At 39.5% G+C, this 26,314-nt stretch overlaps 1 protein-coding gene and 1 long non-coding RNA gene across 2 annotated transcripts in view; one reads left to right on the top strand and one right to left on the bottom strand.

The window, feature by feature from the left end:
- Positions 1–21,873, bottom strand: part of LOC117037972 (uncharacterized) — a 31,495-nt gene extending 9,622 nt beyond the window's left edge. Inside the window, exons 1-2 of the long non-coding RNA XR_004425599.1 lie at positions 21,458–21,873; positions 16,970–17,120 (exon numbers count right to left, since the gene is read on the bottom strand). This is a non-coding gene — a long non-coding RNA (uncharacterized LOC117037972). The remainder of the gene's footprint in view (positions 1–16,969; positions 17,121–21,457) is intronic.
- A 231-nt stretch (positions 21,874–22,104) lies between these two features.
- Positions 22,105–26,314, top strand: part of KLHL2 (kelch like family member 2) — a 91,813-nt gene continuing 87,603 nt past the window's right edge. Inside the window, exon 1 of the mRNA XM_033134531.1 lies at positions 22,105–22,370. Coding sequence (XP_032990422.1) covers positions 22,345–22,370 — 26 coding nt within the window. The 5' untranslated portion in view covers positions 22,105–22,344. The remainder of the gene's footprint in view (positions 22,371–26,314) is intronic.

Below are 26,314 nucleotides of genomic sequence, written 5' to 3' on the forward strand. Positions count from 1 at the left end.
ATGAAACACTGAAACTACTAGAAGAAAAGAATAGGTAAATAGTTTTACCTTTGGGGTATGGTAGACCTTTTTAAACTATGCAACAAAAATCCAGGAATCAAAAATGATAAGATTTATAATTTTACTTTAAACTTTTGTGTTGTAAACAACCAAACAAAAAATAAACACAACTCACACCAAAAAGAAGGGAGAAAGTCAGAAGACAAATTGGGAAAATGTTTTGCAACATGATACATAATAAAGGTCAAAAAATTTAAAAAACATATACATATGTAGGGGGAAGAAAGAAATGAAATGACAAATGAACTGGAAATTTACAAAATGAAGAAATCCAAATGACCAATAAACACAGGAGATGTTTAACCTTATTAGGAATCAAAGACTATCCAATTAGAATATTAATGAAATATCATTTTGGGGTCCATTTGATAAATATTAAAAAGGTTAATAATATTCAGAGTTGGAGATGGTTTCAGAAAATGGCTACTTTTATGACCTATTGGTGAGAATGTAAATTTGTATATTTCTAGAGGAGAGTTTGTCAATATGCATAAAAATGATCCAAAACTCCACATATAAGAATTATTCCAAAAGAAATAAATGAATAAGTGAGAACAGACGTAGTTGAAGGATACTCATCGTGGCTTTGTTTACAGCAGTAGAAATTCAGAAACAGACTAGAATTTAAGTAAATAATGGTATATGGATTCAGCCTATAACACAAGAAAGTAGTTCTGTATTGATGGGAATGGAAAGATGTCTGGGAGAAATCATTGACTGAAAAGAAGCATGTTTTTGAATAGCATGTGCAGTGTGATTTCATTTATGTAAAATTGCATTTGTCTACAAATGTGTAGATGTGTAGACAGAAATGCCTGGAGAATGCTCACCACACCGTCAGATGCTTTCTCTGGTGATGGGATTTTAATTATATTTTTATTTTCTTCTTTGTACTTTACTGTCGTGAGAATTTCACATGTAATGAGCATATGTCATTTTAAAGACTGTAAGCTAGTTTCAATATCTATTGATCCTAAATGCAGCTCCTTTAAGCATGGCAGTGAATGTGCTAGCAGTCTGGTACAGCTTTGGGAGCAGTGATCATGTCAAGGACATTTCTCCCCTAAAACACTCCCAGTCCTAAAGAAAAATGTGAAAAAGCCCAGCAGCTGGAGGAGATATTAGGAGGTACTTAGTACGCCAGAAACAAGGTGGTTCATACGGAGTCAGACAACTCCATACCTAATAAGGTGGCCTCAGAAAGTTCACCTAGCATCCAGGTATCCTTTAAAACATTCTACCACCAAAATTTTACCTTTATACTCAAAAGTTACATTCATGGTTCAGAATCTTAAATCTCTTGAATTTGCACATATTACCATGATGAAATATATTAAAATGATATATCACCAGGCTAGGAAAAGCATCACTGCAAAGCATCATTGACTCCCATGAAGGAAACTTAAACATTTGTAGTCAACGGCCAAAAAATAGTATCAGAGCAAGGCCAAGTATTGCACACCATTGCCAGAAACATATTTCTGGCAATGGAACAAGGGCTGGTCATTGAACTATCAAATATATTTCAAGAGGGTATTATGTTCTAGAGAGAATGAAATAGATTTAGAAATAGATTTAGTCTTCGGTTTCCTGACCTGAAGCATTTCTGAATACCAGTAACTATTAGTCAAGATCTCCACGATATTAGAAGCAATAAATGTATGCTTTGTATTTCTTATAAATTTTCACATATCCTTATTTAGGAATTTTTTTTCATGTAATGATGCCAATAGGCACCCTCTAAAGAAAATTATGTTTTAAACAAACTTCCTTGAATATATATGTATATATATGTACATACACATATATAGTTAAATTTTATAATTTACTACAACTTGATTGAGAAATTGTACATCCTGCTGCCTTGAACTCTATTTCCGGTTGCAACAGTGTTACACAATTTACTTTGGACAAATTTCTTTATTTCTGGAAGACTTAGTCAGCCCAGTTTAGAGAGAGAGAGAGAAAGAGTGAAAGCGAGAGGGAGAGGGAGAGGGAGAAAGAGAGGAAGAGGGAAGAAGGGAGAGGGAGAGGGAGAGAGAGAGAGAGAGAGAGAGAGACATTGCCTTACTCCATAGGGGGGCAGTAAGGGTTAATGAGATAATATTGATAAACCATTTTTAAGGAAAAAAGTGCTATGGATATGCTTATTGCATATCGATAACTAAAGGGGAAAACATAGTCCCACAAATGAAAAACGTGTGTAAATTAATACTTTCAATGCTTCACATTCACAGACAAATTCTACCTCAATGCCTCGTCAAGGAAGGTTAAAAACAAACAAAAAAAAAGCCAGGAAAATAAAACCCCAAAACCCCTCAGCTTTAGAAATACCAAAGTTTCTGAGGTTGGAGAAATGCTAACAGAAGATAAGCTTCCCACATTGTCCAGTAGTGAGCTTTATCCATTTGTCAATCACTAACTGCTAGATCGATTTTTTTTTTAGGAATGTGCATAGCCAATTTAGTAAAAAAATTGAACTACAGAACCACATATTTTGGAAAAGTGATTGAAAATAGAGAACTCATTCCGACTAGTCAAACAACTTTCTAAATTCCCTTTAGCACAATTCAAAAAAGCCCAAGGATCATGGTGGGCTGCTAGTTTTAATTACTTGCAAAACCTAAAGTCACTATTGCAAGGTTTTAGTACAACTGTAGAATCTCATACTAGCAACCTGGATATTTCCCCCAGGGACCGATTAATTCACTATTTATAGACCCAACTCTTAGTTTAATGCAATTTGGAATATCTCCAACAATAAGGAATTACTCTTTGGAATTTTTTTCAATTTTGACAGATTTACTAACCAAACTCCAAGGAGCAGGAGAGGTGGACCAGTGATTCTCAAAGCGGGCCATGTGGGAGAGTGAAGAGTCAACCCCTGTCCCCTCCGTTCCACACTCAAGGGGGTTGAGAATCTCTAGGTGTATGTGAATGGAAAAGTATTCAATATTACAATTTTATACCTTGTGGGGGACACTCTGATGTTTGCAATAAAATTATAGACGGTAAGACTGAAAAATTAGGTGTACAGGTTACGAAAGATTGAAAAGCACTAATAAATACTGAAAGTTACTGTAAAGGAAGGAGGGTTAAAAAGAGTTGGTCATTTAGCTGGGAGCTTAAGAAAATTTTCTTGGTAAAAGAGGTGACAGAGGGACAGGGAGGAGCATGCAGTACCCAGTGTTCCAGCTTCCTCCCCCATCCCACACTTGTCTAGTTCATGAGCAAGCTGTGAATTTGGAAGGCTTAGTCTGTGATTTGATTAGCTTGATTAAAGGCTGAGTGAAGTTAAAATCTTTGGCACTGCATTTCAGAACTGAAACACATAAACATAACCCTTGCCAAGTGGCAATTCCAAAAAGTTTAAGGTTTTTGATGGGGCCTAAAGGTGATTGGGAAAGTAAAGAGGGGAAGATTTGGTAGTAAGAAAAAAACAAAACCAAAACCAAAACAAAATGAAAAATCAAGGATTCAAGAGCTCTAGAAGAGAGGGTGGGAGAGAAAATTAAGAAAAATTTACTTGATTTTTAAGTTTGTAAAGAAACACAGAATCACTAACAGTAAATCATCATAAAATTGGTGGTACAGTAATAAATAAAAAAATGATGTTTACTCCAATGCACGGGGATTTAACATTTTAAGGAAAAAGTCTCTAGCTTCCAGAAACTGGAAATACAAATAGTAAGCAAAAGCACATACACATTTTCACACTCTAACCAATCATTACAGTGAACTGTTAGAAAAATACACTTTCTGAAGAACAAACAGGGACTGTCCATCTGTATTCCATGGAGGAAGAATTACTTTCAGATATAAGCAGCGCCACTTTTGGAAGGATAATGCTCGTATTCTTTTGGGTTTCTCATGGCCTTTCTTTTCAGTGCAGTGCAGTTGGGCCCTAGTGTGGTACAGTTGGGTCACGATTGCAATGAGGTTTGTCTGGCCTGACTGATCTGGGTTAAAACATCCAAAGCAATTCTTCTTTTGCTATCTCTCCTACGTCATCAGGAGGTGTGTAAAATGGCTTAACACAGTGAAAACTCTAATTCAGAATAATGACCTGAAAGACTCACGTGACTTGAAGTCTGATTTATAAAGTTCTTTTTCACATCTACACGTTTGTATTTTAAAGCTCTCATGGAATATGGGCTAATTCCCACCAAATTTCCAAGGAGAACTTCATTTAGACCTGTTTTAACAAATAAATAAATATGATTTTTAATTTGTTCATCATTCATATGCAAAGAAATGCTGTCACTGAAGTTCAAGGGTATTCAAAAGGACTTCCTGAGAAAGGCGAATAGGTCCCTTTTTTCCATTAATAATTTATTTAATTTCATTAATTTTCATTAATAACTTTTCATTAATAATTTATTTATCAAACACTTTCTTTAGAAAAAGTATAAAGGTCGTGACCTTGCCACCCTAGATTTTCCCATCTTTTTATTTTTTTTATTATTTTTCTTGTTTAAAATTATACTTTTTTTGATTATTAGTCAGGTATAGCATTTTTACCCATCTTTTTAAGTACTAGGTTTATTTAATGAGATGTTACTGGAATACTCATCATTACTTTTATCACACAAGAATGGTTAATTGTGCCACGTGTATAAACCTTGTGGAAAGCGGTCCAGACGGCAGTTCCTTATGGTTTGATTTAAGCTATTTCTAGAAAACTCATTTTGACATTAAACAAGACACTGGAAAATTTTGTGGTTTTTGTGTTGATTTAGCTGATGAATATTTATCTGTGTCTTTTTCCACATAAGTGATGTGTTGGGAGATGGTGTAGACAAAGGTTAGGATCCAAAACATTCTTCAAAAGGGATAATGAGAAACAACTGAAGCCTACTACGGTTGGAGGGTGAAGCAGAATCACCCAGCAAAGTCCAGGCTGGAGCAGCTACCCCAGGAACCTGTGAGCATGACAATTCATGCCATAAGCCACTAAAGTGTGGTGGTGCAGACGCAGCGTAATCACGGCACTAGCTGATAACTACACAACATACGCTGTGATCGTTTCATTATTAACGCAAAAAGAGGATAAATGGGGGGAAATAGAGAAAGACAAAAAGTGCCATAAAAGAGGTGAATGGAAAAGATCTTGGTCAAGATCCATGCAAATATTAGATTAGCCAAAGTTCAACTGGAGTCAGTGTTGCATGCTACAACAAGCGGTGAGTTGGGGGGAAACCTTCCAGATTTTCAAATCCTCATCTTGTAAAGGAAGATCCTGGAACTCAGGGAGATGGAGTTCTAAGCGGACACAATGGCAGAAGCAGATCGTTATCTTTCCCTATCCATCATCTCTGCCAGGGAAATCCTACCCATTCCTCAAGGCTCAATTCAAAAGCCACTCTCTTGGTTACCCCTTTCTTGTTTTTTCCAAACTAAAAATGGTCTCTCGCCTCTGAATTTGTACAGATTTCTGAACTCTGTCTGAATTTGAAAGAACACGTTTTGTGTTATTTGGTTTGTCCTGGTTTATGTAGGAGAGGAAAACTTTTCCCTTCTTCCTTTCTAGGTTCTTTGGCTGGTCTAATGATTAATTTGACATAAGACAGATTAACAGGAGAAAAACACATTTATTTTTGTACGCATGAGAGCCCATAGAAATATGAGACTTAGAGAAGTGACCAAAGCAGACAGCTTTTATACCTTTTAGACAAAGAAATAACAAATTTGTGAAGAATTGACAAGACACAGAAGTTTGGGCTTGGGGTAGTAAATTATTGAGGAAGTAACAAGGTTTATTTATACAGCCTTTTTGGCCCTAAATTCCCTATCTCTGGTGAGAAGGATGCTTTCTACCCTCCTGGTACAGGGGAAGGACGTGTCACATGGGAGATTTATTTTCTGCTTTCAGAGGGACAAAGGAGGGTCAGAGTATCCTTTCTGTACCAGCTGTTTCTCAAGTAACTTTAATTCAAATTAATAAGTATGCCAAAGTGGCTTATTTTGGGATAACATATTCTGCTCCCCTTCACTTACTATCCTTTTCCTGTCCTGGGCTGCTTCTCAACAAAGGCCTGCTTGAGCTTGAGGAGAGAGAGGCTCATCCTGAAAAGCATGGCTGACAGGCATGGAGGCTAGGAAGTGTTCTCTCACTGGAGAGCAAAGAACAGAAAAAGAATACAATGTGCCTTGGTGTCATCCTTTATTTCTTCATTTCAATAAATGGCCTTCATAAGTTGTGTTTGTTTTATTTCTCCCTGTTCCTATGAAGCCAGGCACTAGATTATGTCGGGTTTCCCTTCAGAGCATTCCATTAGCTCCACATTATGATTCAAAAAGAAAAAAGAAAGAAAGAATTCTGGGGGCCTGTGGTAGATCAGAAGCCAGGTGACTTCGGCTTTTCTTTGTTCCCCCTGTGAGTGACAGTTAGTCACATAGTAACGGATGCACCTGAAACCTGTTAGTGTGATGTTGCTAGGTGTCGCAGAGCCAAAGCAGTCAGATGTTTAGTAACTAACTGATCAATTAAGAGCAAGAAAGAATGGATTTATAACTTTTGCTATTATGATTATTCTGAAAAAGAACTCATTACAAAATTATGTTACAAGAGAAAAGATGGTTTATACCTAATGGAGGAATTCACAGCTCAGAGAAAGAGATGTTCTCTCCTGTCAGTGAGCTTTTGTGACTTTTGAAACCCCGAGGAGGGAGTCACTGAAAACACCCCAACAGATAACATATTGTTAATCTGTCTTTTCTTCACTTGGGACATCAAATGTGAGAGAATTGAAGTAAAAAATAAAGTCCACCACCCATCAAATATCTGGAAAAACTGGTGGTAGAAACAGTGAGAGACCAAAACAAAACGAAACAAACAAGCAAACCCAATTGCAAGAAATAGAGCTAGTGTGTTTAAGCTGCTGCAAAGTCCTGGAAAGCAAAGGCAGAAGTCAAGTTATCAACTCCTTGAAGGCAGAATTTCCCCATGAACTCCCTATAGAGCTCGGCAGTCCACAGTGGGTACTCAGTTTGTGTTTGCTGCATTAAAACCTTTGAGATCTACTTGGTCTAGAAAAGGCAACACATGCTTGCCTATGTTCTCTCTCAGATTAAACATTTCTGAGACTGCCAATCTTTTCTGTTCTTTGCACTTCACTAAATTGGTGACAGGAAACCAGATGCCCTCAATCCTTTGTACTATGTGTTCTAAGCCTGGCTCTCACAGTAATTCCTTTCCCTTTTATTCTGATGAGTGCGAAAGTGATGACTTTTCTGGTAAACGATGTATGTCTCTCCACTGCCTCTAAAGATGACAAATCAAAAGGCCACCGGGGCTCCAGTTTTTCATGCCTAGGGACTATTACAGGCATACCTTGGAGATATGGCAGGCTCAGTTCCAGACCACTGCAATAAAGTGAGCCGTATCTTTTTTGCTGGTGGAGGGTCTTGCCTTCAATTTGAAAAAAACACATCTGTGAAGCACTATAAAGTGAAGCGCAATAAAACAAGGAATGCCTGTATTGGTTGGAATTTGGTCCTAGAGTTTCACAAATTTATTCCTAAATCTTCGGGGCTCTTGGGGAAGTGCCCCTCTGACTGAAGTACCTGTCCTGCCTGTAACCCCTAGAGTCCACTTTGCATTTTACACTAGAAAGCCAGACAGCTCTATCTAGAAAGCCCATGACATTTGTAAAAAAAGGAAGTTTTTGTAATCACAAGAGCAATGTATTTTGTTAAAAGTAACGGTAGGGAACTGTATGGAATAAAAAGGAAGAGTTCCAACCCTTTGCCATCCTATTATCAATCCATTCATCTGAGGTCACAACTGGTATGTCTTGAGAGATTCAGACAGATTATGTCAGTGCCAACGTTTGGAAAAAGAAAAAAAAAATCTTACGTTCAAAACAATTCTGTCTATGAGCCTTCCAGTCACTGGTTTTATAGCTTTGAAAACCCACTGGTCAGGTACTATAAAGGATTTTTAAGGTATTATGCCCCGCACACCCTGTGTGTGGTATAGACTGCAAAATGTACACCTTGTATTATTCTTTATACATCCTGGATTCCTGGGGAGAGGGTGTATGACGTGGGCGTGTTTCGTGTGCTTGATAGCTATAAATACACTCAGAGTCTGCTCAAAGCTGCTCACTGTTATTTCAGCACATTCACTATTCCCAGTTTTTGCATACACCCGCATCTTCACAAAAAAAGGAGTAAAGCAGAATTTCATTTTTGCTATGATGACCATGATTCCAGATAAATTGCTATAAAACTAGATTTTTTTTTTTTTTAGGTGTACCTCACTGCAAAGAAGTAAAATTCACTTCTAGTTTGTCTGCAGCAACGTGTAGGACATTCTGTTTCTACTCCGTTCTCTTAACCTTTTTCAGGGTTGACTTCCAGAGGCTGACATCTACCTGTTTATGTCTCCACCTGCCTTCTGCCCTTTGGTTCAAGGTTCATTTTGTCGCAGCTCGTGACTCTGACTCCATTTCTTGACTAAAGCTTTTCTGTCTTCTTTTACCAGGAACCCAGCCCCCAAGTCGTCCATCCCTGGCTGCCTGTACCTATCGCTGCAGTCTGCACTGAGCTGAAGGATGGGACCTTGACCGTGTTTAAGGTCCAGCACTCACCCTTCTGGTCGCGCTCACATGGCTTTTCCTCACGTAGAGCTTAGTAGTGAAGAACACAGTCTCTGAAGCCAGGCTGAGTCCAAATCTTGGCCTTGCCTCGTATAGATAGATATAGTTTTAACTGATATAGATATAGATATAGATATAGATATAGAGATATGGATGTAGTAAGGAACTAGCATATGCAGCTGTGGGGGTTAGCTAGGCAAGTCCAAAATCCACAGGGCCGACTGTCAGGAAGGGCAGGCTAAAACTGCTCACAGGAGTGAAAGCCACAGTTTATAGATGGAATTTCTTGTTTTTTAGTAAAGCCTTACTTCTCTACTTTTAGGGTCTTTCAACTGATTGAATCTGGTCTCCCCAGATTATCAAGGATAACCTTCACAGCAACACCTAGATTAGTGTTTGATTGTATAACTAAGGACGATAGCCTGGCCAACTGGCATATAAAATTGACCATCATACCTTTTAACATCTGATATACTTTATAATTTTTAAATTTATCACGTCCACTGTCTGTCTCCCCCACTGAAATATAAGTTCCATGAAGGCTGGAGGTCTTTGTTTGCCGATATATTCCACAGTTAACATTCAATAGACATTTGTTGAATTAAATCACTTGTTGAATTAAATAGCATCACATTCTCAGGAAGTCATTTCTGACTACCTGCTGTCTCTACAGCAGAGACCCACATCCCCCAAGTGCTTCTCTCCTCATTTACCTCTTTAGTTAGCTAAATCTCCACTTCTGTCAGACCCATCTAACCTCTTTACAGGAGCTTAAGTAGAGCACCAGAAATAACTAAATATCTTATGATTTTATTTATTTAACTTATCTCTTTGCTCACATCAGTCTCTTATTTACATCTATTCCTTTAGCTGGCTTTCCCCTACTCTACTTTGACCAGCAGGGGAAAAACAAAAGGAAGGATTATTACAATTACATTTACATGTATATAAAGAAGGTTTACACAAAAGGCCAAAAGGAGGTATTGAGTTATGTGACATCTTTACCAACAGAAACAAGTCTTTTAATTTAGCATCATGCATCCATCATTTTACCAGCATCTATTAAGCACCAAATACATCAGACATTGTATCGAATATTGAGAGGAAAGTCAAGGACTCGGCCTTCAAATTGCTTATAGGCTAGTGCAGAAATTATGAAGTCATGTCCTGGGGACTGAATCTAGTCTTTATTCATTATTAGCTCAACTCTCATATGGTTGGTCTCTGTGGTGTTTGATATTTAAATAAGTAGTCAATATTGGAAAATCAGAAGATTTCACATAAAACTCAGAATTTTTGGCTTCCCCTGAACCATCAGAGGATCTAGTAACACGGCCTATATTTCTACATGGCACAAGCAGCTGAGATCTGAGGAGTAGCTGCTCCCTCTTACTAGGCATGAGCTCTCTCTCTTGGTTCACCATCTTCCCCACCCAATGTCCAGGTCAGGTGGCAGTTACTATTTATCCTCTAACCCTTGGCCTGAGTAGTCATTTAGGTTACCTTCCTGGCCTCCTGTAGGCATTTGGTTTTTTGGATTCCTGGTATATAGTGGGTTGTATTTGATAATACACCAATAAAACACTTTTTAACTCTATAAAAATAATTCTGCTTCTATGATATAATTTGATGTTCATAATAAATCGAAGAGGCATGTACGCCAAGTAATATTAGTTCCATTTTTCTCACGAGGTAATGAAAAATTGGGCTGATTAATTTACTAGTCCGGGGTATAGAGGTGGTTTTAGAGTTCAAATTTCCTGATGAGCCATCCTAAGTCTAGCGAGTACTGCAGAGGGATCTCCCCCCAGCCCCAACTTTCCCCACTATAAGATTTCAGAGTGAAGTAGTCAAAGATTGGGGCGGGAAGAAAAGTGAACACAAAGTTAAATTTGAAATTTTACTATTACTTAAGATTGAATTGTGGCTTTTTAGGAGTATAATTGGCTAAAGGACTTCTTATTATCTAAGAGGATAGGCCTTTTCCATACTTCATCTTAGGGCAGGAAAAGATAACACCAATGAATAAATGCTTAAAAGGACAAAAATTGCATTTTCTATGGAATCAACATGTGTCATATTTGTTTAACTTAGCAGTTACACACAGAGATGCACACGTACACATTTACACACCCATTTTTTTCCCTTTTTTTTTTTTTAAGATTTTTTTATTGGGGAAGGGGGACAGGACTTTATTGGGGAACAGTGTGCACTTCCAGGATTCTTTTCCAAGTCAATTTGTTGTCCTTTCAGTCTTAGTTGTGGAGGGCGCAGCTCAGCTCCAGGTCCAGTTGCGGTTGCTAGTTGCAGGGGGCGCAGCCCACCATCCCTTGCCGGATTCCAGGAGTTGAACCGGCAACCTTGTGGTTGAGAGGATGCGCTCCAACCAACTGAGCCATCCGGGAGCTCAGCTGCAGCTCAGCTCAAGGTGCCGTGTTCAATCTTAGTTGCAGGGGGCACAGCCCACCATCCCTTGCGGGAGTGGAGGAATCGAACCGGCAACCTTGTGGTTGAGAGCCCACTGGCCCATGTGGGAATCGAACCGGCAGCCTTCGGAGTTAGGAGCATGGAGCTCTAACCGCCTGAGCCACCAGGCCGGCCCCCATTTTTTTCCCTTTTACCTGCATAGGATCATACTATACGAGTACACAGTATTTTGTAACTTCCTGTTTCCTTTAACACTATGTCATCTTTCTATGACATTAGTCTATAATAGTTTTAACCAATTTTAATGGTTCCGTAATAGTCCACTACATAGTGGTATGATAATAATATTTGGCCAGCCACCTATTGGTCAATTTAAGTTTCCAATTTATTGTTATATAAATATACTGTACTAAATATTCTAGTAGCTGACTCATTATGTGCATCTATGATTAGTTCTTTAGGATAAATTCTTGGGAGTAGAAATGCTGTGTCACAGGACACATTTATTTCTTTAAACTTTTGATGCGTGTGTAATGTCTCCTTAATCAATACTCTTCCTTCTAAAATCTCCCAACTCCCAACTTGGTCTGTCCACTCCAGCCAGATAAATCTCACTAAAATAATGTTTGCATATTTTATATCCTTTTTAAAAAGGCTCGGTGTCTTCTAGCTGTTTAATATATTTCAAACCATTCTCTTCCAGGCTTTGGGAGTCCCCTGGGAAAACACCTTGCCTTACCTCATCTACTACTTTTCAACTCTAGTTAGACTAGACCTATAATTTTTGACAGGTCCACCATTTATATGAGAAATCTTCTCCCTTTTCTTCTCCATTAATCTAAATCTTATATGTCTCCCAAAGCCCAGATCAAATTATATCTCTTCCAGAAAGTATTTCTGGGATAATCCCATCCACAAATTATCTTTTCACTCATGTATTATATTCCCCTGAAATTTTAGGTATGTATATATCTCATTTATTTGGGGTGGGCAAGCTGGTCCCAAGTAGATTATTTTTTGAATCTATCTCCAAAGCCAACATAGTGCTAGGTGCTGAATCTTGAAAAGAACTGTAAAAGTGTAGAACGCAGTACGGGAGAAAGTTTTGAAATAGTCCCTAAGTGCCTTTAGAATTGGTCATCCTTCCATATGAAATTGGGTGAATGGACTTGATGAGTTTTCAAAGTGGCTTCAGCCATACTTTTCTAATAACATGATTATAACTAGTTATTGATGAAATAGAAATAATTTTCAGTTGATCCTTTGAAAGACACTTCCACTTACTTGCAAAAATTATTTGGTATGGAATTCAGTATAAGAGAAATATCTCTCAAAGATAATTTAGTCACCACAATCATCAAAGTAGTTGGTGGTCACTGCATGACACGGATTTTAAAACCACATTAGTGAGATTCTATAGTATAAAGATATTTTTATTCATAGCTTATGTTATAAAACAGAAACAATGAATATTAAAATTATCCCAGAGAATGAACATTACAAAAAAACAAAAAAAAAAACAAACCTTTAATTCATTTAAAAATGCATAAATTATTTTTCTTCCACCCCCCCAAAGTATGGTACTTCACTGTTCCAAAAATATTACACATTCAAATAAACTGTAATTATGAACATATATAGCTTCCCACAGTTAGAACTTTAAAAATGGACTGTGCTAAATAAAATGCATGTTGCTGCAGTATTTAAATGTGCTTTAAAGTAAATCATTATAAGCAGGCATACAATTACTATGGTTTTAGAAAGCTTTAATCAGGAACTAAAACACAAAAGAATTAAATTTCAGCAGCTTTTGACCACCACACCTCAGTTCTTCACTATCTTCCTCATCCCCCTGAGTGTTAAAGACAAAGTCTTTTCTTAGGCAAGATAACTGGAATGAAAAATTATGGAGAGAAAAGGTACAGACTGAAATAAAAGATACGAAAAAACAGAAAGGAAGAATCTAGAAATATTTAGGATTTCTGGTATTGCAAATCCACTTTTAAAGCACTAATTTTTACTGGAGGAGTAGACTTTGAATCTTGCTGCCTCCCTAAGGGTTAGAGTGAAAAATGAGATTTCCAAAAGAGTGTGTGGGGTTTGGTGAGAGGGGAGGGAAAAATGGTTTGTGGTACTGAGCTGCAATAGAGTATCGATCTGGCAGGGTCCAGTTTAATCTGATTCATCAGCCAAACTCCTGATGTTCAAAACCTTCCCTGAAATTAGTATCAGTTAAAATCCTGGAGGTATTGGCAACTGGCAGCTGAACTCTCCTGCCTGGGTCCCCCACAGCTACAGCAAATTGGCAGTGAGGCTTCCTTAGCAGCTGCTAATGGGCTGAAGGTATCATACAACATGATTCCACTTATGTAGAACAAACAAATACAAACCCATGCATTTCTATATGTGCCACCTCTGTGTGTAACTGCATAGAAAACTGTTTGAAAAGACACACAAAACCGTTAATATGTGTTTTCTCTGGGGAGGGGTTTGGGGTGGGTCAATGGATCTGTTCATTTTATGGTTTGAATCTTTACTGTAAGAATGTAATCATGGGGGTGACAGGTTAGCTCAGTTGGTTAGAGTGCGGTCCTCTTAACAACAAAGTTGCCAGTTCGATCCCCACATGAGCCACTGTGAGCTGCATGCGCCTTCCACAACTAGATTGAAACAACTATTTGACTTGGAGCTGATGGGCCCTGGAAAAACACACTTACATAAATAAAAGTTAAAAAAGAAAAAGAATATAATCATGTATTACTTGCCCAATTTTAAAACTTAAAATTAAGAAAGCAACACATAGGGATGCCAACCTATGCAGAGAGAAATGTGGAGACTATGCAGGAGAGTTTACATCTTGTAGCAAAGTAGCTCGCCACAGAAAGTTGGCTGCATTACCAGTTTCTTCAGGGGACAATAACTTTATGAGTGATTTCTATCTTTGTATGGAGTGTTCTTGTTCTGGCTCATCTACACCTTCCTGTTGGACATTTCACTCAGATATCTTGCTAATATTGCAAACTCTCCAGGCCTAAAACCATACACATCGTGTCACTTTCTTCTTTTTATCTATTCGATCACCACATTGTCAGGTTTAAAACCTCGGGCTATTTGACTACTTCATCTTCCTTGCCCCCCTACTAAATTAGTCATCAAGTCATGCTTATCCCATCTCAGCCATTTGGCTTTCCTTTTTCCATTTATAGCACACTACAGTTGACCCTTTCACGAGATGGGTTTGAACTGAGCGGGTCCACTTACCCGCGGATTTTTTTTTCAATAAATATATATTTATAGTACTGTAAATGTATTTTCCTTCTTTCTGATTTTCTAAATAACAGTTTCTTTTCTCTAGGTAAGGTCAACAGCAGGCTATTAGTAGTTAAGTTTTTGGGGAGTCAAATGTTATACACGAATTTTTGACAGCACGGGAGGTTGGTGCCCCTACCTCATGCATCATTCAAGGATCAGCTGTACTTCAAGGTTTATTATCTTACACACAAATTCTTATAATAGCTTCCCAACTAATCTCCCTGCTTCTAGTCTTTCCCATCTGTCATTAATTTTGCACATAAATGCCAGATTAAAAGTCTTAAGAGTAGAGTTTGTTTATTCTACTACCTGACCAAACATACACACACACAGACAGACAAAGATGCTCCTCCAATACTTGTCTACTTACTTCGTATAAAGCCTAAAATCCATTCAAGGATCCCTAGGGTCTGACCTTAACACTAACACCTCGACTTTATTTCTTATTACCAGACTCTTGGAATCATTTATCTAAATCCTCTTTAACTGTCCACCGAACATAGTGTCTTTCCCCATGATGCACCTTATTCTTTGTTAAGTGCCTAAGTAAGTATTTATTTTATTTGTGAGGACTTTGTTGTCTGGCATTTTTGTCTAATTAATTTGATTTAATGCATTGGATCTATTTCTTGTGTCTGAAGTTAACTACAAGTTTCTTAAAGGCAGAATCTTTGCCTTAAGCTTTTTATTATTTCTCTCCCTCCACCATTCCCCACCTATTACATACAGTGTATTCATCAAAGAAGTCATTCAATAAATGTGGGCTGATTGAATGACTAACATCAAAGAAAGTTTCTCTGTGCCTTCCTTATTTTGGGGGAGCACTGATTTTATACTTTTAAAAGTAAAAAATAAAAAATAAAAATAAAAAATAATATACAATGTAGTATATAGCTGTTAAAATGCACCTTGAATGAATTTGAGTTAGAATGTATGTTCCTAAAGGTAAATGTTTTCGTTAATGTATACAATGAATCTTGCTAGTTTGTTCATTTAACAGTATTTGTTGCGGGTATACTATGTGCCAGTACTTTTCTAGGCCCTGGGGATATGGCAGTGACCAAACAGACTAAAATCTCCGCCTTCATGGAACTTACATTCCAATGGAGAAGACAGACAATAAATGAAATAAATAAGTAAAACACATAGTTTGTCAAATTTTGATAAGTGCTTTGGGGAAAGATAAAACCAGAAAAGGAGTTTAGGGAGTGTTGATGGTGTCGGGGGTAGTTGCACCTTAAAATAGGGTGATCAGTATTTTCCATATCTGGCATAGAAAAAAGTTGATATAATACCCAAGTATAATACAATTAAGACTGGCTTAAATCAGTGCCTCAGAAAATATGACTAGGAATATTTTTCTCATGATTTAATTTTAGCTGGCTTTTAACAAAGACTTCAAAATGGCAGCTTAGGTTCATTTTTAGTTCAATGAAGAATAGTTCTCATACAAATGCAGCCTGGATTCAATTCTATTTCTTGGGTTGGATTATTACCAAGATCTTAACAAGGAAAATGAAGAAATATGGATGCCTCAGGAATTGACTAACCACTTATACCTGCATTAAACATGCTTCTCTGCATCCAGAAGCTGACTAGTACCAGATTAAGAACCAGAAAGGATTTCTTGGCAAAAGATCCTCAGTTGCAAAAATAATTCCAAGACTTGGGCTAAGCTCAAATTTCAGGATTTATGTGGACATTCAAGACTTATCTTTTCACATTAGCATGTGAACAATTTGAACAAATAATACCAACTCCCAGAGGTTTAGTTTCAAAAGGTCTAGAGTTTAAGAAGAATATTTTTCATCTCCTCTCTCAGCATTGTCCTTTATTATAATAATCATTCTTTTCACAGTGTTATCCACTAATACTTATATTAATGAAGAAGACAAATTTTAACATTACCTTTGTCACCAAAAATGTTGCCATGAAATAATATGCAAGGCATTGGAATACATTCTAGGAGGAAGGAGAATAGGGTATAAAGATATTATTTGGATACAATAATACTAGTAGGAAGTTACTCCAGTATATTGAAACATTATATTAGAGTGTAATCCACTAATAATTCTGTTAACTAATATTAGATAATTTCTAAGTTTGATTAGGGATGAAGAAAAGACACTGAAGACCTACAGATTAGGTAAAGGTTAGAAGTGGTATCACACCTCTATATTGATGCCAGAAGGAAAAAAGGGAACTGAATGGGGAAAGTAAGATTGCAAAAAATCAAAAAATTCACAATTTTGCTTAGAGGTCATGCTATTAATAGCTGAGATGGACAAAGCAAAACTGTGGGTAGAAGTGTGTGTGTGTGTGTGTGTGTGTGTGTGTGCGCGCATAACTTAAAATGAATGACAACACGCTAATAATTCATCAATAATTTTTACTTGCTTTTTCTTCCCCCAGCACTGCTGACAGTGTAGAAAGATGTTTAGTCCTAGGTAATTCTATAATGAGCTATTACATCACCAGACTATATAAATAGACACCATATAACTATATAAGTAAAAATAGATGAAGTAAATTTCCTTTTCTTACAAAAGCACAGAGAAACTGCTTACCTGATATACATGAGTGTGAAGTCTATTTTTGGATTCTTCCTGTACCAATTCCAACAGATTTCCAATTAAACTTTGCAATTTTCTTTCATTTCTCTAGGAACCTCCGATATAGGACAATGGGCAGGTGCTGTGCTAGAAGTAAGGTGGGTACCTTAAAGACAAAATACAAGGAGTAAGCATTTGTATAGTAAACTGAACTCATAGAAATTAAGGACTCCTTCAATGAAAGATTTTCTATTGGTCTGGAGCGAAGACTCACGTTACCCCATTTAACACCACAATTCTTGTAACAAATGCCTGAATGTACTGACAAAGCCATTTGCTCAATAGCAAAATCTCATAAGAATACTTTGAAATGCTTCATAATATGTTATGTACACTAAGCTGCTTCCAAATCAAAAGAATAAAAGTGAAAAACCCTAAATTAAAACTAGAAAATCAAGGAATGCATTTTAGGCTAACTTAAAAAAAATTTTTTTCATTGGGGAATATTGGGGAACAGTGTGTTTTTCCAGGACCCATCAGCTCTAAGTCAAGTCGTTGTTTTCACTCTAGTTGTGGAGGGTGCAGCTCACTGGCCCAGGTAGCAATCAAATCAGCCACCTTAGGGTTATGAGCTCTAACCAACTGGGCCAACTGGCTACCCTAGACTAACTCTTTAGGATAGAAAATAAGACTTTTTAGAAGGCCTCCATCTTCTTTTATACCCTATTTTTGAATGAGTGATACTTTTCATACTTGCTATCTTTACGCTGAAAGGAATTATAAAACAGGCTGTTACAGTTTTATATTCTTTGGTGAAATTAAATCTTCTTTTTAGGAGCAATTCTTAGTTCCCAGATTCTGGCCATGTGATGTGTTTGTGCCTGTCATGTCATGTTATATCACGCAGTTTTACTGCAACATCTGATTTCAACTCAAGCTAAGTAACTTTTTGCCACCAGCTACTGTCATGGACTTGTTGCTCTGTGTGGTTCCATCTTCTTTACAAATGACCTTCTGGTTTCTTACAATAGCTCTAGGTTACGATTACTAATATGGCTAAGGGATTGTTCTATTTCAACAGTGTAACAAATGGATGGACTTTTGTAAGATCTTTCTCCTCAGTGGGCAGGAGAAATCTTTAGATGAGAAAAAAGCTCATCTTAAGAATAATCAGGTAGATGGAGTGAATACCCTGAGCAGGAAGAGGGCTAATGCCTCTAAATGTCCAATCAGTTTTTATGCCAAGGCAAATGGAAACCAGAAGTCCTCGGTGGCCTTGGGTAGCTACTCTTAATCCTTTGTGTCCTTTACTTGAGAAAATGGTGAAACTGACATACAAAGAAGATTTATGAAAAGATTTTTCCCCACGGATGGATTCGTGTTCATCCTGTCAAGTATTTTTGTTTACTTTTCTTGTGAATGGTAAAACAGGGTTAAGTGTTGAGGTTGCATCTGGCCAAGGACCAGTTCTGTGAAGTTACTTGGCTCAAACAAAGATGAAAATGGAAACTTTGGCCTCATAAATTGCTATGGATCTCAGGCAGGTCTGCTTATGTTGGAAAGCCAAGGGTTCCGTCACCATCTTTTCAAAAAAACAACAAAGGCTCAGTGTAGATTAATTAACATTTTCAACTTGCTGAAAGCATCTTAGATGAGATGCTGAGTTGTGGGCTCAGCTCTTTCTGTTCTCTGAAGGGAATGGGGTCCAGGGTAGAGACTTGGATTAGGAACTGTCTTCAAATCTACCTGGTGGTCAACATACTAGATACTAGAGTTTGTTGGCTGATATTTAACTCTTAGCAAGGTTGAGCTATATGTGGGTAAAAGGTGCTCTTTGTCAGACTAGCCTACAAATGTAGGGATGGGTGTGAAAAAGAAAAGGTTTGGGTAGACATTTAGCATGCTAAATGGCCTAGATCCCTTAAGAAGCAGAGAATTGTGACAGATAAAGCTAATCCAGGGAGGATGTGAAAGGGGCTATGGTTTGGAGTTGTGTGCCTACACACTGAAACATTCTCATTTTTTAGTGTTTACTTGTACATGTAATACTACTTTGGGTGGGAAGATACAAAAGCAATAGATTTTTTTATTTTTCCTGAAAGAGCTCCTGAAATGGTTGATTAAACAGCCTTGCTCACTCAGCTTGCATACAGAAGAAGGAAGTCAGGCCAAAGGTTTGATCAACCCTAAGTTAGTGTGTATCTCTCGGGTCTAGCATTTAACCTCAATGCTTTGCTGAGTCAGGTATAATTGACGGTCATGGAAATACATAGAAATAATAATGGCGACAAACATTTATTGTTTCCATTTTATATTTAGTGCTATATGCTTTGCATAGATTATTTCATCTAATGCTTACAATGATTTTATAAAGTAGGCAATTTTATTATGGATCTGATCAAAACCATCACTAACACTAGAGGAATAACTCATCATGTGTGTCCTACTCATGGTGGATCAATAATGCCACCAGATTATTAGAGAGGTTAGCTCATGCTAAGGCATACTAAGGTATTGCCTTTTCCTGGAACTCTTCGCTAGGCTATGAAGATACTTCTTCTGGTCCTCCCACCATACTGGCTGCTCCTTGTCTCTGTTTCCTTTGCTGAATCCTCCTCATCTTACTGTTTTAATGTTGGAGTGCCCTAGGGCTCACTTCTTGGTTCTCTTTTCTCTAGTTACATTATCTAGTCGATCTCAATCAGTCCCATGACTCTAAATATCATCTATATACTGACAACTCCACATTTCAGTCCACCCCAGATACATATACATATGTATATATATGTATCTATGTGTATACACACACACACACACACACACACACACACACACAGGAGGTCTGAAAATTAAGTTCGTGAACTTGTTGCAACAATGTTGCTAACCTTTTTTTTTAATATCAGAGGGATTATTCATTATGAATTTGTACCAACTGGACAAATAGTTAACCAAATTTAGTATTTGAAAGTGCTGAAAAGGCTGTATGAAAAAGTTAGGCGACTTGAACTTTCCCCCCACAATTCATGACTCTTGAGTCAACAATGCACCAGCTCACACAGCAAGGTCTGCAAGGGGGATTTTAGCCAGTAAACAAATAACTGTATTGGAACACCCTCCCTACTCATCTGATCTGGCCCCCAATGACTTCTTTCTTTACCAGTATTTCTTTACAAAGGAAATACTGAAAGGAAGACATTTTGATGACATTCAGGAGATCAAGGGTAATACAATGACAGCTCTGATGGCCATTCCAGAAAAAGAGTTGCAAAATTGCTTCGAAGGGTGGACTAGGTACTGGCATCAGTGCATAGCTTCCCAAGGGGAGTACTTCAAATGTGACTGCAGTGATATTCAGCAATGAGGTATGCAGCACTTTTTCTAGGATGAGTTTGTGAATTTAATTGTCCCATTGTCCACACCTATCTTCACACAGATGTTTAGCAGGCACCTCAAACTTACCATGTTTAAATCAGTTTACAAATACTCCTCTCCCCCCACCAAATCTGTTTCTTCTCTGTCTTCTTAATCTCAGTAAATGTCAATTCCACTTTCCCAAGAGCCCAGACGAAAAGCCCTTGGGATCATTTCTGACTGCTCTTTCTCTTATACTCATATCTACTCTATTAGAAATTCCTGGATGTTTCATCTTTTAAATAGAATCCAAATGTGACCATTTCTCTCCATCACTGACTTCAGTCCAGGCCATCCTTATTTTTCATCCCAGCTAGGCTAATCTCCTTGCCTGCTCTCTTGCTTCCCTACATATATTGCTCATATAGCAACCAGTAATTAAAAAAACAAACAAAAACAAAAAACTAAAACATACACATATATACACACATAAATGATAATTACTCCTATGTATCCATCACTCAGCCTCAAAAATTAACATTTTGCCCATCTTCTTTCTTCTGTTCTTTACCCTTCCTCTTTTTTTGGTGGAGTATTTTAAAACAAATTGTAGCAAAGTTGTTCTTTTAATTATCAGATCAAGCTGCTCACAACTTTCCAGTAAGAGCCAAATCCTTTACCATGGTCTATAAGGCCTACGTGATTTATCACTATAACCCTCCATCCCCGCTTCACGGCATCTCCTTCCATTGTCTCCTGTCCTCGCTCTGCTTGAGTAACACCAGAGGTTCCCCAACCTTAGCGGCCACCAACATTATGTGGAGGGCTTGTTACGCACAGCATAGACTGCCTGGCCCACTCTCAGGCGTTTCTGATTCAGTGGAGCTGAAGTGGGCTTCCAGAATTCGCGTTTCTAACAAGTTCCCAGATGCTCCTGCTGTCCAGCGGGCATATTTGTAGGTACCACCTGCTACACTGTTCTCCTTTCCGTTCCTTAACAAGCCAGGCAAGATTTTGCATAGGAGTCTCTGCACTGCGCTTCCTTCTGCCCTGAGTACTCTTTGCATTACTCAAGATCCATTTTATCCCATCTCTGTTTAAATAATACCTTTTGAGAGGCCTTCCTTGATCATTCCTAAAATAGCATCTCACCTCCTCACACTGAGTTCCTTCCTCGTTTCTCTCATCGGTCTAGGTGGACAGCTCCACACTCGCAGACCTGGTTTTGCTCTCCATCGTGTCTGGGGTACCCAAACCTTGCCGAGCAGGAGTTCACTTCACTCGAATGGATCATACACTGAGGAAGGAGGCCCAGCTTCTTACTTGGGACACTAGACAGGCAAATTCCGTTCTGCCTGCCTCCGTGTCAGCATTTGCAAAGGAATTGGTTGGTTCTGCTTACCTTTCCCATCTCCCTGGGCTCCAATCAAGAGAATAACTTGGTCATGCCTGGGAAGCACTGCGATAAGTGAATACCAAACGCTATTATGCTGTGCTTTCGGGCGCCTTTCTCCTGGACCGACAACACCCCCTCTAATTTCCTCGCTCCCCCGCCCCGGTGACCCACAGACTCCACTGCAGGCGGCGGTCTCGCCCGTCCCGCCCCGCGGGCCCGCGTCTGGGCCCGCCCGCCCCGCCGCCGCAGCAGCCTCGGCAACGGCAGCAAGAGGAAGGGGAGGCGCCGAGGGAGGGGTCCTCGGCCGCCGCGGGAGGCCGCATCGCCGTCCCGTCACAGCGTCGGCGCCGGCGGGGCCAAACCCGGAAGTGGCCGAGCCCGCGAGCCCGCCCGTCCCGCCGTCGCCGCTGCCCCGCACTCGGGCGAACGCGGGCGCCGCGCAGTCAGACAGAGCGCGCCCGGCCAGGCGGGCCATGGCTGCGGGGGCCGCTGCCGCAGGTGGTGGCGCGCGGTGAGGCGAGCGGCGCCCCCTCTGGGGCGGATGGAACGCGGCTCGGCGGGCGGGCAGTGCCGGCGTCCGCGGCTGGAATGGTGCTGGCGGCGGCGGGCGGCGCTCGCGTTCTGAAGCCCGAGAGGAGCCACAATGGAGACGCCGCCGCTGCCTCCCGGGTGAGCGGGCGGGCGGGCTGAGCCTCTGCGTTGTAGATCAGCGCGCCGCGGCGGTGCGTGTCGCCGGCCGCGGGCGCTGCTCGGCGACGGTCGCCCGGTGCCCGGCGGCGTTGGACGCCCGGAGCCGCCGGGGAGCGGGCGCTGGGGGAGGTGAGAGGTGGGAGCTGCGGGGCGTGACGAGGCGCGGTTCCCGCAGTCCCGAGGAGGACGCGACGGAAACTCAGCCTGGCCAGGCGGGGGACTTAAGGCTCTGCCCAGGATTTCCCGGGAAGGGTCTTTCCGATCCCAGGCGAATAGAAGATTCGGGACGGGGTGGTGCTTGGGGACTCTGCTGGTCCTGTGAATACCTCCCTGCGAGGCATGGGCTGCTCGTGCCCATGTCACCTACCCCTGTCTAAGGGATGGAAATACGATGCACGGGATTCCGTTGAAAAAAGGCAACTGAAAAGTACCAGACGCCCGGCGTCTAAATGAATGGATCTTAGATTGCTTGCATCTCCGAATTTCTAGCAAAATTAATATCCGAGGAGCTTTTACATCACTCTAAATGAGCCGCGGCTGTTCAGGGCATGTGACCTCTTTTACCTGGCACTGCAGAAAATTCTATTCAGAAATCAGAGCATCTTCTGTTTCCTTGGTACCCTGGGCAAATTAGTAGTGTAGCGCGACCTGCCAGGCACAGGTGTCTTTTTCCTGGGTACCCAGATACATTCAAGATCACCTGCAACAAAATGACTTTTTAGAAATAATAACAGCTGAACAATTATGTGGGAGATATTGAAGATACTAAATTATTCAGTACAAGGTTTTTTAAAAAAAACATTTTGGTAAAAGTGGTCTATAAATCCCCAGGAGTTGTGAAATTTTCAATTTTGATATGCTTTCCTTAGTTTAACCTTATGAAGGAAGAAGAGCCCTTTGAATCTGACTTTTCAAAACGCAGACCAACCTCACTCTGAAGAATGGTGTACCTTTTCATAAGAGCTAATTCATGGAGCCTTATCATTTTTCACTTAGATTTGGCCAGCTTCCCGTCATGGCAGTTGTACCGCACTAGCCTTTTGTGGTTATTTGGCAGAATTCCAGCCAAAATATGGATATTAGCCTTGGGCTGAATAATTTTTTGATGTCGAGTCCTTTTAGGAGAGCTAATAGGATTCTGGAAATGCAATTTCGAAAAGTGCCTTGTGGAATTTTTAGCTTGAGTGGAACAGGTCATGGGGATCTAAGGAGTAGATGATAAGACTCTTGGATTGACCCTCCTGGGCTGATAGAAACAGGGGCTCAGTTGCTTCATGATCGCTGGGGCTTTGAGGGCTTTGTGATCTGGTCTTGTTCTTCGGCAGGTTCAGGAAGGCTCCTGACTCCTAGGAAACACGATGGTGGATTGTTTGCCTCAGCAGCGTGAGCACAGCACCAGCACATGAGTTCTGTCCAGGCTCAGAGGCACTTAAGGCAGGAAATGCTACCTGTACATAGACAACACACAGTATATAGAATATACCATGAAGGTATGTTATCTGTAGCAAACCTGCCCCCTTTATATCAGTCCTCTGCAATCCCTTTTCACTTTTTGGAGCAAAGGAAAGAACAAGATCTTGGAATGCAGGTGAAAAAAAGGGTGTGGGAAAGCAGGCTCTGGAGAGAGGGAGTGGAGACATAGACAGTGATTTAAATCGAAATAATTAAAGATGAAATAGATGTATGCATGCAAATATTGATAAATTGAACCTAAAACGGTTCAACTAATCATAATTTTGGTGTCTGGCATAATTTTGGTGTTTGGTATTGAGACTCAATCAGTCGTGCTGGAACAATGACAGGCTGAGAGGTAATGGAAAGCCTGGAATGCTAGCAGTGATGAGAGAATGGTTTAAAACTTCTTTTAATCGTGGCTCACTACAGTTGGTGAGATTTAATAATAAATACAAATAGGTTTTATTTTCATGTGGCCTATCTAGGAATAACTCTCTGTCCAGAGCTCATTAGAATGTTACTTACCTTTCTGTAGATCAGGAATAGTTTTCCTTCCCACTCCTTGACCTGTTTGCTTCCATTCCCATTAACTTGTTTTTTTCTTCCGCACTGAATCATGGGTGCGGGATTTGAGAAATGCTGGCAGTGTCTTTGGAAAAGAGCTTCATTGGGCCTCACTGGGCTAGAGCTGGGCTAGGATGGAGGCCAGTAGAAGTTATTGGGAGGGCTCAGCTTTTCTTCATGAAGGTTATATTTTGTAGCCTAAGCTTTAAGTCAAAGAAAGACGTTTAATGTGAACTTACAGTGCCTTGGATGATGTGGTTGGAGGCAGGGACTCGTATCTTCTTTGTGTGAGTGTCTGTTTATTAATTCATTAATTCTGCAAATATTTCAATGTCTGTCTCTGCCTGGCACTGTATGGTACTTTTGCTCATGCTTCTCTTTTAACAGTCAGTTTTACATTGTTCTGAAATCCCTTGCTCCCTTTCAGCCTGTTAGCACATTGTCTTGGAGGGATGGAGGTGACTATGCCCAGGCTCCCTAGTTTCTTCAGGACGGTCTTGTTGAAATTAGGTTTTGATCTCTTCTCCTTTTTTCACTCGGTGCCTCCAAGTTCTCCTCATCCTTTTTGATTCTTTTATCAATTGTCACTGGCTTCATATTTGGGCTTACTGTTTTTTGCATCCTTGAGTATATGTGGCACTTACAGTCTGTTGTATTTTGGGGACATGTGCCTTTGATCCAATTTGCACAAAGGTGTGCAACTGAAAATTAGATGTACATTAGTAAAGCAGTTTCAGGCCTTGAACTGATAGGTACAGAAGGAAATGTAAACTGATACGCCCTGATCTCAGGAATTTTTTTTAGCTTCTAGCTTTGAGAGTTTTTAAAAAAAGGATTTATGCCATTATTAAGGTGAGGGAAGAGTAGTAGGAGGTATAGGACAGAGTGCATCCTTTGACCTCCCCTTGCTGGACAGTTTTCTTGGCCTTGGTTTTCCAAATGGCTCCTCTTTCACAAGTTGACTTTCTATAGTCCTTGCTTTTTTTGCTTTCCTTTTCAAAGCTAAGCAAACATATGTTGGATGCAACCACATCTTTTTTCAGTCGATTCCACATCACTGGATACTCTCGAACATCGGAGGTGTTCAAGCATAGGCTGGCAAACATCTTGTTGAACATGTTCTAAGGCATTTATTTAAGCAGTAGGAGATTGCTTGGGTTAGAGCAGAGGTTCTCAGACTTTTGCATTTTACTGACTTGTAATATTAAAAAAAAAAATGAAGTCCAACATAGAATTGCTAAGTTTTTTATTTTGCCAAGTAATTATCGATAAGATAATAATTATCAACCATCATCTTTTTGTAAAAGAATGGACATTTTAGTGCCTCTTCCCAAATTCAAAGAATAACATAATCTTAGGTTAACGGTAGCTCTTAATTGGAATAAATTTAGTTTTATGAAAACTTACTACATTGCCCTCATTTTGTCATAGACCCGTTAAAAATTCATTGAAACCTGACATTTGGGATCTACTGGACCATATGACCTTTTAATGTTCTTTCTAATTCTAAGAGTCAATTACTGTGAATTTGGAATCTTGCCACAGGTGACCCCAGTATTAATTTGTCTCTGATAGCCCATTGGACTGTACTCTTGTTTTTGTTTAACAAGTTTTAGTGTAAATTGGGCATCTCTCAGATCATAGGTGAATCTCTTCATGATAAAAACCTTTGAAATATTTAGGATCCATAATGGCCCAAAAGGTAATGTTAGAAGACATATGGATCAATGTGTATTGAAGGAAGTGTAATCTATAAGGAAGATTTTGGGGTGCATGTGGGAACTTGAGAAGTGGATTCTGGAATAGGTAGTTTATGGAGTCATCTTAAAAATTTCTGATGCTGGCTGGGAAATCACTCCTCCTCCTACCAAATACCTGCAAACCTCTTGTTTCTAATTTACATT

Source organism: Rhinolophus ferrumequinum, chromosome 18 (assembly GCF_004115265.2).
Source record: "Rhinolophus ferrumequinum isolate MPI-CBG mRhiFer1 chromosome 18, mRhiFer1_v1.p, whole genome shotgun sequence".
Classification (NCBI taxonomy): Eukaryota; Metazoa; Chordata; class Mammalia; order Chiroptera; family Rhinolophidae; genus Rhinolophus; species Rhinolophus ferrumequinum.